At 45.6% G+C, this 14,130-nt stretch overlaps 1 protein-coding gene across 1 annotated transcript in view; it reads left to right on the top strand.

Moving 5' to 3' along the window:
• The window catches only part of LOC139757672 (putative neural-cadherin 2), a 630,644-nt gene that overhangs the window by 425,743 nt on the left and 190,771 nt on the right, over window positions 1-14,130 (top strand). Inside the window, 1 exon segment of the mRNA XM_071678436.1 lies at window positions 6,760-6,924. Within this exon segment, the coding sequence (XP_071534537.1) occupies window positions 6,760-6,924 (165 nt within the window).

Below are 14,130 nucleotides of genomic sequence, written 5' to 3' on the forward strand. Positions count from 1 at the left end.
TGCGAATTTCTTATCCACCATCCCATTACACTTGTCAAGCTCACCTTCCCAGACGCCGACACACACAAACACCATTTCTAAGTACTTGTTTACCTTTACCAGAACAGTTTACAACTTCGCCTGAACAATTTTCTTTTTCTCGCTTTCCAAATTTTTTCATTTCCATCCTTGTGTTTTTCTACATTTATCAATTTTTACATCTTCTAAAAGCCATATTTCTTCGCCCTTTAAGTATGTCTTAAACCTATGGTACCCAACTTTTTTAAGGCGATGGCCCAGTATAGCTTACGGGAAGAACTTTTGGCCCTTTGAGAGATATTCTGACAATATATCATATATTGTCGGGTGTATATACATGCTTATAGGACACGAACATATTCATTTAGAAGTGATCATGCAATGACTGTGTGACAACCCCCCCCCATGACCCAGTGGGGAAATTCATCATGACCCAACTGTAAGCCGTAGTCCACCAACTGGGAACCACTGTCTTTAATATATCATTCCTTTGACCATATCGTGTAAACATCAGTCTTTTCTCTCTTAACTCCTTCCCTCTTTCGAGCCACCTGGCAAATCTTCATTCCACCATGCTGTACCAGTCTACCACACATTCTGCCCTTAGAATTATAGTGCAAGGTTTTTGCGGTGCCTCACATGAGGTAATTTATTTCAGGGTTCCTTTAAGACGTTCTCTCTCATTTTACGTGGTTTCCACCATTCACTTTGTGTTTTCTTATGAAAATTCAGCTGCAACATTTTAGCCTCGATGTTCTTTACTCTGGTCACAGAGATGAACGGTAGGAATGTAACATTATACTTAAGATATCTGTAATCGAGTCACTCATACCATCAACAAAATCTTTGATCAACCTTGAATATCGAAGGTCTCCAGATGAGTTATGATTTGCTCTTTCTTTTGGAAAACATCTTTGCGATGGCATGAAGGCGGTGGTAGTGATCAAGTGCGAGGGTAGGTTTAAGAGAACGAGCAGACTGGCGTGCAGAAAGAGAAGGCCAGAGCTTGCATATATATCCCTAGGTGTTACAGGACTCCACGAGGCTGTATCATTGACAGTACTGCTTCGTCAAAGAACTTCTCACTTCAAAGGATTCAACATTTCCCTGTTGCTGAAAGTAACGTAACCTTAGACTGCAAGAGCCTTTGGAAATGTTCAGAGCAACACCAGGCGTCTCTTACAGAAATTGGTCTGGGGTAATTGTTCGTAGATAAATTGATAGATATATTAATAAATATATATAAAGAATACTTTTCACGTATTCCCTTCGTGTCGTAGAAGGCGACTAAAAGGGAAGGGAGCGGGGGGCTGGAAATCCTCCCCTCTCGTTTTTAATTTTCCAAAAGAAGGAACGGAGAAGGGGACCAAGTGAGGATATTCCCTCAAAGGATCAGTCCTCTGTTCTTAACGCTACCTCACTAACGCGGGAAATGGCGAATAGTATGAAAAAAAAATAATAAATGAGCGGAATAGGATAGAAAACGCAGGTCGGAGCTGGCATTCTTATTTTGTTACGTTCTGGAGTAAACACTTGTTGACACAGACTGTTTACTTTGTGTGAGCAAAACTTTGCTCGGGAACTTATATAAGAGTAAAACTCTAGCCCCTTCCTCTGTTTTCCTACCTCCCTCATCCACTCGCTTGCCAATATGGATTCACATATTTATACGCTAACCTTTCCAACTATCGCCACATTAGTCTTGCTTTTCCCTTCTCCACATTCTTGCAGACTTGCCTCAGGTCTCTTCTTCTCTTAAACAGATCCCATTCCCTTCTCTCTCTGATCACCATTACGGATTTCCCTGTAGCAGGTCTACTGGTGACATCGTCATCTCTGTGACTCTCTTCTGGTCCTCAACTCTCGGGGATTTCCTTGGAAGTTTTTGTCATGGTTCTTTCTGGCCATCAAAAAAAAATCACTTTACTGGCTGTGGTATAATTCATGGCTTCCCAGTTCCTTTCCTTTGGTTTTTTTTTCTTTTCCCTCTTTATTCCTACTGGTCATTCCAGTATCCCTGGTGTTCCTAGGGGTTCTGTCCTGTCCCCTACTCTTTCTCCTTTCCATTAAGGATCTCCTTAACTTCCGTCCCTTGTCACACTTTACGCTGAGGTTATTTCTTTACAAAATTTTAACTCGCTTTTTTTTTCCCTCCCTTCCTCCTCTTCCTCCTCCTACTTCTGGTTTCCTTTCTGGTACTGAATATATTTTCCTCGCTCAATTCGGACCTGTGGAACATCAAGGAATGGAGAAGCAGTGACCTGATTAAATTGGTTAGTGATGAAGCGCAGTTTCATCATACGTCTGGCTGCACAAATCACTTGTTTCTCCTCATTTTAGTTTCAAAGCATCACAGTTCAACCATGTAATAACATGAGCCTGTTGGGCGTAGCCATATCCTCAGTTCTCTGCTGGAAACTCTACTTAATCAGCATCACAAAGTCTTCTATATATATATATATATATATATATATATATATATATATATATATATATATATATATATATATATATATATATATATATATATATATATATATATAGTGCATATGAACGCGCACCACCATATAACATACTAAACTCCTACAGCCAGGATCGAACCCCTAAGAACCCTAGGGGTGATCATAGCCTAGCAGTAGTGCTGCTTCCTACTACCCACAGGACCCGGGTTCGATCATGGGCGTTGGAGGTTAGTATATATATATATATATATATATATATATATATATATATATATATATATATATATATAGGTAAAAGCAAGTACTTTATTTCTCGTCACGGTAAAGGAAAATATTATATTCTGCCTCTAAATCTTTTCAGTCATGGTATGCATAAAAGGAACCTCAAATGAGAGTGAAGGGAACTCGCCTGTTAGAATCGTGCAGTTCGTCAGAGGTTAACCTGCTTCATTATAGTGCCGCTGTGGTCACATGGTAGAAAGTTGGCCTCCGTGACGCACTTGACTGCTTGCCTGAATGTGCCTCGAGCCAAACTCACGAGCAGACTTGAAAATATTTTGCCTTTCGGAGCTCAGGGCCCCTCTGACGCAATCATGATAAATATTCAGGTTCTTTGTACATACAGGAGGAAGAGGAGGTTTATCTTTGGCCTCCCTGTTATTAGAGGCCCCAGTCTTTCTTCGACGCGTCCCAGGGAAAGAGAAGTAACTTTCTGGTACGTTAGAGACACGAGTGTATTGTACCACAGCCACGGTTCGCCACACTTCGAGGCGGTCCTGTGACACTGTTACCTTGGCGCTTGTCTCATCTGCTGGTTCCGAGGAAGTGAGTTGCTCGTGCATCCAGACACTTGAGGTGTGACCTTAGACTTGTGGCTCTGACTTGGTTTCATCCTTACGTGCCAGAGGTCAGGAAAGGTGCTAGTCAATAATCTTTTCACCGAGGTTCGCCCATCTTTCGAGTTGATAGAAATCGCCAAGACAAATGAGAAGTTGTACCCAGGCATAAAGTCCCATGAGTCAAGGAGGAGGAGTTGCGAAACATAGGACGAAGGCTCTCTCTCTCGGCCAGAAGGACGCTTGCTCCTTGGAGACAGGTTCTCTGTTCCCTGGATGAGTTTCGCTCAAACGTAAAGGAGGCAATCTTCCTCGGCGATGGGCCAATCTTTTCCATGATGCCTCTGTCCCTCTGGGCTAATTTGTGGACAGCTGGTGTGACTGAAGAAGGCGTTGAAGTTGTCCCCGAGGTTGTGAGGATGTCCCAGGGGGATTGTGAGGTTGTTCCAGCGGATTGCAAAGCTGTTCCAGGAGATTGCAGTGTTGTACCAGGGGATTGCAACGCTGTTCCAGGAGATTGCAGTGTTGTACCAGGGGATTGCAACGCTGTTCCAGGAGATTGCAGTGTTGTACCAGGGGATTGTGAGGCTGTTCCAGGAGATTGCAGTGTTGTACCAGGGGATTGCAAGGCTGTTCCAGGAGATTGCAGTGTTGTACCAGGGGATTGCAAGGCTGTTCCAGGAGATTGCAGTGTTGTACCAGGGGATTGCAACGCTGTTCCAGGAGATTGCAGTGTTGTACCAGGGGATTGTGAGGCTGTTCCAGGAGATTGCAGTGTTGTACCAGGGGATTGCAACGCTGTTCCAGGAGATTGCAGTGTTGTACCAGGGGATTGCAACGCTGTTCCAGGAGATTGCAGTGTTGTACCAGGGGATTGTGAGGCTGTTCCAGGAGATTGCAGTGTTGTACCAGGGGATTGCAACGCTGTTCCAGGAGATTGCAGTGTTGTACCAGGGGATTGTGAGGCTGTTCCAGGAGATTGCAGTGTTGTACCAGGGGATTGTGAGGCTGTTCCAGGAGATTGCAGTGTTGTACCAGGGGATTGCAACGCTGTTCCAGGAGATTGCAGTGTTGTACCAGGGGATTGCAACGCTGTTCCAGGAGATTGCAGTGTTGTACCAGGGGATTGTTTTTTTGGAGGGGGGGAAAAGGGGTTTGGGGGGGGGAAAAAAAGGGGTTTTGGGGGTTTTTTTTTTAAAAAATTTTTTTTAAAGGGGGGGGTTTTTTTTTTTTAAAGGGGTTTTTTGGGGGGAAAAAAGGGTTTGGGGGGGTTTTTTAATTTTTGGGGGGGGGTTTTTTGGGGGGTTTTTTTAAAAGGGGTTTTTAAGGGGGTTTTTTTTTTTTGGGGGGGGGAAAAAAAAAAAGGGGGAAAAAATTTTTTTTGGGGGGGCCCCCAAAAAGGAATTTTTTGGGGGGAAAAAAAAAAGGGGGGTTCCAGGGTTTGGGGGGAAATTCCAAAAAAGGGGGGGGGGGCCCCCCAAAAAATTTTTTTGGGGTTTGGCCCTTTCGGAATTTTTTAAAAAAATTTTAAAAAAAAAAAAATTTTAAATTTTAAAAAAAAAAATTTTTGGGGGGGGGGTTTTTTTTGGGGTTTTAATTTTTCCAAATTAAAAGGGAAAAATTTTTTTTCCCAAAAAAAAAAATTTTTTTTTTAATTAAAAAAAAAAAAAACCCCCCAAAAAAAAAAAAAAAAAAAAAAATTTTTTTTTTTTTTAAAAAGGGGAAAAAAAACCCCGGGGGGAAATTTTTTTTTAAACCGGGTTGAATTTTTTTAAAGTTTCCCAGGGGGGGGGGTTTTTTAAAAAATTTGGGGTTAAATTTTTTGGGGGTTTTGGGTGTTTTTTTTTTAACCCCGGGGGTTTTTTTTTTTTGGGGGAAAAAATTAATTTTAAAAAGGGTTTTAAAATTTTTTTTTCCCCCATTTTAAGGGGGGGGGTTTTTAAAATTTTTTTTCCAAATTTTCCCCCCCCCTTTTTTTTTTTTTTTTAAAAAAATTTCCAAAATTTTTTGGGGGGTTTTAAACCCTTTTTTTTTTTTTTTTTTTTTTTTCCCCCTTTTTTTTTTTTTTCCCCGGGAAAATTTTTGCGGGGGGAAAAAAAGGTTTTGGGGGGGAGAAAAAAAAAAAGGGGGGGAAAAAAAAAAAAGGGGGGAAAACCCGGGGGGAAAAAAAAAAAAAAAGGGGGGGGGGGAGAAAAAAAAAAAGGGGGGGGGGTTTCCCAAAAATTTTTTAAAAAAAAAAAGGGGGAGAGAGAGAGAAAAGGAGGGGGGAAAAGAAAAAAAGGGAGAGGGGAAAAAGGGAGAAAAAGAGAAAGAGAGAGGGGGAAAAAGGGAAAAAAAGAGAGGGGAAGAGAGAAAAAAAAAAAAAAAAGGGGGGGGGGGGGGAGAGAGAGAGAGAAAAAAAAGGTTTAACGACGAGACTTAACCCCTTTGTGTGTGTGTGGGGCACCCCAAACCCTTATCCCCCTCCCCTTTGGGTCCCTGCCAACAAAATTACCACTTGTCATACTTGGTGTGACCCACTGCAACATTCCACTTACACAGCCCCATCACGGACATCCTGACCCGTGAACCCACTGTCGTCAACACAACCACGAACACTATTTTTTTTTTTTCTCTCGTCAAAACCACTGCCAGAAATGTTGCCACGCGCATTCCCGACCTAAACTACTTCAACAATTCACTGTACCTAATACCAACACTTCAAACATTTCCCCAGTCTAATGCACTTAAGAGGAGTTCCTTATCACTGAAAACCACTGCAAGCATTGCTGTTCTAAACCTCTTCAATAGATCACTGCAACTAACACCACCACTGCAAGCATTGCTGTTCTAAACCTCTTCATTAGTTCACTGCAATTAACACCACCACTGCAAGCATTGCTGTTCTAAACCTCTTCATTAGTTCACTGCAACTGACACCACCACTGCAAGCATTGCTGTTCTAAACCTCTTCATTAGTTCACTGCAGCTGACACTACCACTACAAGCATTCCTTTCAACACCATTTCCTATCTAAACTACTTCAACAACTCGCTACCCCCACACACCACTGCAGCAAGCATTCCCGATCTAAACCACTTCAATAGGCCATTACCCGCCCCACACACACACACACACACAACACCACCACTGCAGCAAGCATTCCCGATCTAAACCACTTCAATAAGCCATTACCCGCCCCACACACACACACACACACACATACACCCACACACACCCACCCAACACCACTGCAAAGATTCCCGATCTAAACCACTTCAATAGGCCATTACCCGCCCCACACACACACACACACACACACACCCAACACCACCACAGCCAAGATTCCCGATCTAAACCACATCAGAGAATACATCACCCACACTACTAGAGTCGCCTCCCTCGGCAGTGAATCACCCTACCACCACCGCTTCTTAAACTACTGGTGTCTCTTGCAACAACAGCACGAGCTGATGGTGTCAGCCGAGGGCGGCGGGGAGGTGGTGCACACGATGGTGCAAGTGATGGTGGCAGACGTAAACGACAACACCCCAGAGTTCCTCTCACCCAACCCACAGGTCACAGTCATCGAAGAGGATGATCGCGACCTGCCTCTAGCCATATCGAAGGTCAGTGTTCAGTGTCGCCTTGGGTAGAGCTGCGTGCAGGGAGTGGGGAGAGAGAATGTAAAGGAGGCTGTGTAGCCAGAGGGGAGTGGGGAGAGAGAATGTAAAGGAGGCTGTGTAGCCAGAGGGGAGTGGGGAGAGAGAATGTAAAGGAGGCTGTGTAGCCAGAGGGGAGTGGGGAGAGAATGATGGGAGGTTTGATAGCCAGAGGGTTCGCTTTTTTAGAGTAGAGGGAGAGGGGAGAGAGAATGTAACGGAGGCTGTGTAGCCAGAAGGGAGTGGGGAGAGAGAATAAAGGAGGCTGTGTAGCCAGAGGGGAGTGGGGAGAGAGAATGTAAAGGAGGCTGTGTAGCCAGAGGGGAGTGGGGAGAGAGAATGTAAAGGAGGCTGTGTAGCTAGAGGGAAGTGGGGAGAGAATATAAGAGGCTGTGTTGCCAGAGGGGAGTGGGGAGAAAATGATAGGAGGTTTGATAGCCAGAGGATTCGCTTTTTTAGAGTAGAGGGAGTGGGGAGAGAGAATGATGGGAGACTCTGTAACCAGAGGGGGTTCGTGTGTAAATGCATTGGCTGCACAGGTTTGTGTCTATGTGGAGGGAGGTGTCTCACTCATGGGGTCTTCATCCCAGCCTTGCTTATCTTACAGTCTTTTGAATTTAGTTGTGTTCTCTGCACTATTCCTCCCATAGGTTTTCTTCACGTGTTTACTAATGTTAGGTTTTTTCTTTTCTGAGTGTACCCTTGCACGGTGTTCTGATACACGTATTCTTTGAATGTGTCCCCGTCTCACAGAATTTCTCCCAAATCGACATGGTCACATACATTTAGGGAAAAAACACGCTACTCATGTCAAATACTTTGAGATATTTAACGCTAATCATGTTTTTCTCTCTGCCTCTGTGTCTCGCAGTAGCTGAATTCCTGTACTTCGAGTACGGTACGTGTTTGAAGCCTCCCTAACATCTCCAACGCGGCTTACCCTACGTTGCATAACGTGTCTGATGCCCAGGTCTCCAAATATATTTGCCATAATTCCTGGTCATGACCGCCTTTTACTAGCGAGCCTGGGCCCTTCTCCCATCCAGTTCTCCAGCACTCGTCGTCCTCTGTCTCTGGAAAGTATTAATTTCGCGACGGGAAATTGTATCGGCTCTTATGAGTTCACGATTCTTTATACACCTGACATGCCATATGATAATGTGCTGGCACACAACGTACGCATATAGGAGAACATTTCTGCCCATAGATCGGCACCGAACTACGGCTCCAAACTACTCCAATTTTTAGTATTGGCTTCAGAGAACATTTCATCAGGCCGTGGTTGCCGTAAAGCTAATATCAAGAACATAGACTACTTAACACAGCAGCTAAGAGGCAGTGACATTATATTTGTTCTTATATATATTATTCAACACTGAATAGGAAATATCAACATTCGTAGATTAAGGACGATAGTTTTCAGACAGTCACAAGACACTGTGGTTGCTTTTGTAGATTCACGTATTCCAACTTACCCACTTCCCAGGCATTCTACCCTACACATTCCCCGACTCGTTACTTCGTCCACCACAACCGGCTATTCACCACCGTCTCAGCGTCGTACCGTCCAACTACTCATCACAACAACACCGGACAATGGCAGTTACGTGGATCAGGATACCACTGATTGGCATATTCGAGATGTAGAGGGCCTACTAGTCGTCTTCTATCGTCGCCAGTTCGGAGATGGTTCATGGAAACCTGTTTAAGTGAAGAATTTCGTCATTAAGTGGTACCCTGACTCAATAAGGAAGACAGTCATTTCCGCAGACTTCACTAGACACAAGGTTGGATGCTTCCAAAACGCCTGGTCCCGTCAGCATTAAGGCTATGCTTTGCTGTCGTCGAAATTGGACTAACCCGAGGGGATCAGGCCGCTACGATTGTCCCCAAACCAGGTTTGGCAGGTCAGAAGATGGGACTCTTTCCTACTGAATCTCTAATGCCTCAATTTGCGGGTGTAAGTTGACAGTTTGGATGTGTGGTGGGGGTCCCGGGCCACCTCTTCACGTCGTCGGACAGACGGCAAGACGGACATCAACGACCTGTCTTCACGGGGAAGCCCCAACGTTAACATTGACAAACGACGTCGAGATAGCGTTCTCCGTTGGCACACAAGATTCCTGGAAAAAAAAGGGGGGGGACTTAGGCCTACAAGAGTGGTCAGGAGTGGCGTATCAGGGACTTGGTTAAGACGGCCACATCTCAGGAGGACCTCGTCCTTACCAATATCTCCCTCAACCATTGAAGATCACGTCCAGAAAATGTTGGTGGATGGAGTGGTCGAGCCCATCACGTCTCCAGTTTTCCTATCCCGACCATTTATTGTGCCCAAACAGGACTTTTCCCTTTGGCAGATTGGCCCTCGATTTGAGGGCTCTTAACAAGAGAAAAGCAAGTTTATCGGCACCAGGAAGTTCAGGATGGTCTCCGTCACTAGGTGCTTCTCCACCTTCGGATGAGTTTAGGGCTGGCAGCTTTAGATGTGGAAAACGTGCAATGGCACGTATCAGTCCACAAAAGGTTCAGGAAGCTTTTTGGCGTGATAAGCGAGCAACGTGAACCCTACAGTTTACCGTAATGCCTTCGGACTTTCCATTACACTGCGGATGTTCGTCAAGTTGACGAAGGAGCTGGCTTGGTACACTCGCAGTGAGGCTTCAGTGTGATGATGTAACTCAGTGACTGGCTGATAATTGCTCCGTCGTTTCAATCGACATTTCACATGTTCGGCACCACCATCAGGACGTCCGTAAATCATGGAGTTCCAGTTCAACTTCACTTCAGGAAGTCGTTCCTGGTCCCCCTACCAACGGATGGTATAGCTCGGAATGGAATGGGACGCGGTGGCTGGGCACTCAGTCTCTCGGCCGACAACAGAAACGCACTCGGCGAAAACTGTTTGCCGCGACAGTTGTCGATCACCTTTTCTTGTCATTTGCAGGAGAGTCTCCTCGCCCATTTCAACTAAGCAGCGGGAGTAAATCCACTGGAACGTCTATGGCATCGCAGACCGACATGGGAAGAGGAGCCGTTTCTTTGGCTTGTATAGACGGAATTTTCTCATCCCATTTCCACGCGCTTTACGTCACCTTCTCCACGTCTCCTATCTTACAGCACGCCTTGAACAGACCCGCCCCCACCCTTGTTCACCACGGCGGAGGCTCCGGACTTGGGCTAAAGGGGTTCTAGTCGTCGCAAGGCAGGGCAGAGGTCACCCAGGCTCTGGAAATGGCTTATCAATGCCAAGAGACTAATAGTAGCATTGCTCTTCCTATTTCAGGTTCCCACAGTTCGAAGCCAATTCTATGTGTCTGAATGTACAACGAAGTAAGTGGTATTCTAAATCAACAAGCAAGGGTCGTCGAGCGCCTGATTCAATTGGCCAACTGGAGCTTTGGATCTGGAAAGTTCCTGATGGGACATACGAAACCACCAGTGGCTCATGAAGTTCTTGGCGTTCCAGACAGTGTGGCCTGTCGGGGACGTACATTCCATAGGCGCAGAATGTCTGGACCAACTACCCACCTAGACAGCGAGATTCGTTGGTGGAATGGTCGCTGCTTCCTTGAGACTTTTTATCACACGTAGATGGATGAGGTCTACCGGTTGTGGATCTCCTAGCGATCCCGGATCATGCGAAGATTTCTGCCTTCATTACAAGAATTCGACCCACGGAGATAAAGGGTCAGGACGCCTTTCCCATTGGTTGGAACATATAGTCCTTGTAATACGAGCTCTTACGAGTCAACTTCATTTCTTACGGAGTCAAGCATTCATTGCCCCGGTATCATAACCCAGCCACGTGGTGCACACGACCTATGTCCTGTTGCTCCTGCCTCCAGTACCCACTCGGTTGCTGCTGCATAGAGGGCCACGACCTCAGGCAACTAGGGAAGTCGTTGCGTCATCACCCTTGGACCACAACCTGTGCGTCTTCCAGGATCACTTCACACAGCGGATGGCGACCGACTTGATGAAAGGCCTACGGGAATCGTCCACCAGACTGTATCCGTCGCGTTGGAAGGCTCCTCAAGCATTCCAGCAGGCAACTTAATTCACCACGTATCTCGGAAGGGATCGCCATCCAATTTCTTTTCATCTCTCTTTTCATGACATGAAACGGGCTACTTCAGCCATGTGTCCTACCTTGTGGCCACTGTGGCTGATCCCCTCCATTATGGTTTCGGGATCAACCCCTTATCAGCGGTTTCTGGATCTCTAAAGCATTTCTTTTTTTCTCCACTCTACAACGTCTTTACCTCGTCGGGACCGTCTTCCTCTCTAGTTCCTTCAGAAAGTCCCCAGATCTTCTTCAAACCCCGCGTTTACCCCCCGGGAACATATCCTCGACAGATCTCCTCATTGCTGTTGCATCCGGCCTACGGTCTTTCAAGATCAAAGCCTTAACATGAGATTCTTGCCAGAGTTGGTTCTGAGATGCCATTTGCCCCTTCACGGCTGGAAGGCCGCCGCTTGGATCCTATGGTCATTCCAGCGTTGGGGCAGTACGATGTACATATCCCATTGTGTCCGGTCCCCATATCAAGACGGTATATGAAAAGTGCTACGCAGCGAGCGTCACATGGACTCTTGGTTCGTCTTACCTGACACACTTCGTCCCCTGTTCTTGGACTGACATGGGAATGGTCCCTCCGTCAGTTCATGGAGGCGGCAAACCTGGACAAGATACCGTGAGCCTATGAAGTTCGTCGCGACGCCGCTTCCTTCGCCTTTCTGCTCATTCACTCCTGGAAAGAGTGAAAGGAGCAGGGTAGTGGAGTTCCTCGGTCTCCTTATGTCAGAAGTATTTAGTCCACATTCATGACACTCCCTGTGTGGCGATGGGAACCTCCCCTCCTCACTTCTACCATCGAGTGGGTGTTCGGTATCCACTTCCAAATGTCTCTTAGGACATTCGCTTCCCCGTAATTCCAGTATGTGAAGGTCGGAAAAGTGTTCTCACATAGAGTGCTGTTCACACTTCGAAGTCAACGTGGCTTGTGGATCTGGAAAACGCCTAGCGCCACACCCTAATCCACAGGTGATCCAGGAAGCTCTTGGCCTTCCAGGAATACAACGTGACACGTCGGAGACCTCTGTTCCAGAGGCGTAGAATCCCTGCTCATTGATTATAGTGCGACTAGGGTCAGTGATGAGCTCAAGCGTTATTTTGGGACCTTAATGTTTATATGCCTCGGGTATTCATAGCATCTTTCCATTGAGGAAAATGATTGCCTATGTGATGCAGGATGCTGCTGCCTCCTTTTGCTATATCTGGAAACGAATCTAATTTATTGTATTACCTGATTTAGTGAGATGTTTATACACGTGTATCGTAATAGATTGATTACTCTTTAAGCTAGGCTTGGTTATAATGTGTTTCAACACGTTTGTCCTCGTCTTGTAATAGCTTCGAACACGACGCAGTGCTCATCACTTGTACCAGTATAACTAATGGTGCACCACTTCGTATCTATATTTGTAATGGGTTTGTCGCCGTTCCTGACGACAGTTCTTGCCCATCTCCATTGGCAGCAGGCAGCGCTTGTGCAGTAGGTTAGCCCAGAGTACGAAAATTAGGGCTTTGAAAATCCTATTTTGAGCAGCTTTCCCTTCCATTTTTTCTCAGCTGCGCACGCAGTTCCATTTGCCGGATTATTTCATAGAAAACGTGGATGACGGAGCTGGAATAGGGTAAACTGATGTAGGTGTTCCTTAATTGGCAAGAATTACTTGCAAGCTACTACTTGTGTAGCCTATCATAAAGGCTCCCAGTGGACCACAAGTAAGGCTTTGTTGGATACCACAGAGCGCATGTGCACGCTAGAGGAGCCCAGGCCGCGAAAAATTGCATGAGAGAAGCCTTACGAAGCTCCATTATTCCTTCCTTAATCTCCTGTAATCATTTTATTTTAGCCCTTACATTTTCGCTTCTGGTTATTGTGCCCTTTAGAAAGAAGACTCTTGTTATTCCTTGGCTTTTTGACATTAAACTACGTATCTTTCTTCCTTTGACTTCCTTGTGTTTGCACTTCACTCTCGTACCGCTGCTCGAAACTGACTGTGGAATCCTGCTGCCTAGTTTATATTCATGAAAAATTTGTTCTGCTACGTAAATCCCCCCCCTGTGTTATCTAACCATGGCAGTCGGGTTTCTACTTGCTTCCCTTGTATTTCCTCATTAACGAGATGCACTCTCGACCGCCTTTCTGCGTAAGTGCAGGTCCGTATGTAGGAGACGCTTTGAGCATTCAGTCTCTCGTACATCAACGAGATGTCTGGTATTGGTGTGTCTACACCTCATGACTCAGGCGTGTGTGCATCGACATACTGATGCAGGAGGGGGTCAATATTTCTTCCTCCCCCCCTGGAGCATATGCTAACAGGTTCTTGTATCCCTCCGGTTTCACTATCTCCACTTGTGTGCATCTAATGTTGTTGTCTGTGTGTGCGTATAGAGAGTGAGTTCTACGCTCGCGAAGTCTCACTGTCAATACTTAGTTTTATCGTCGAGGTTTTGTTTGTTTTTCAGGACTGATTATATTCTTTCCCTCTTCGTTTACTTTATTCAGTGTGACTACAACAATATTGCTGTAGATGGTCCTCCTCGCGTTCCTCCTCATTCTTAGTTTTTGCCTCTTGTTTAGGTTTCCTCTGACGTGATCGGACTCTCCTCTGTTACCGAAGTCGAGGCCTCTCAAGAGTTTATACATGATCACCAGGTCTCTACCCACCCTGCATATACAATACATTGATCGAGGCCGTTCCATGTCTCCTGATAGCATCCTTTGCCCCAAGTTTCATGTAGCGTCCGAAGTCGGGGAGACTAGAATGATGCTGAGTATTCGAACTTATGTGAAATGGACACTTTATGATACTTTCCTTTAGATCTCCCTGTTAGTGTGCATGAAGGCTATAATGACCATGACTCCAGAATATAGTTCGCCTTCTTTAAGACTCTTTTGCATGAAGTTCTGGTGAATTGGTCGTCTTTATGTCACCTCCTTTGTCCTTTATGAAGTACGGTTCTTGTAATGCGGTCTCCTATATGTGGTACCTGCCTTCTGGTCTGCTTATGTCTCTCTCTCTTTCACATCCATAACTTTCCGTTTTCTGAGGTTGAATTGTGTGAAACGGAGAACAGATTCATCATGTTTCAGCCTCTGCACT

The sequence above is a fragment of the Panulirus ornatus genome, chromosome 27 (assembly GCF_036320965.1).
Source record: "Panulirus ornatus isolate Po-2019 chromosome 27, ASM3632096v1, whole genome shotgun sequence".
NCBI classification, from domain to species: domain Eukaryota; kingdom Metazoa; phylum Arthropoda; class Malacostraca; order Decapoda; family Palinuridae; genus Panulirus; species Panulirus ornatus.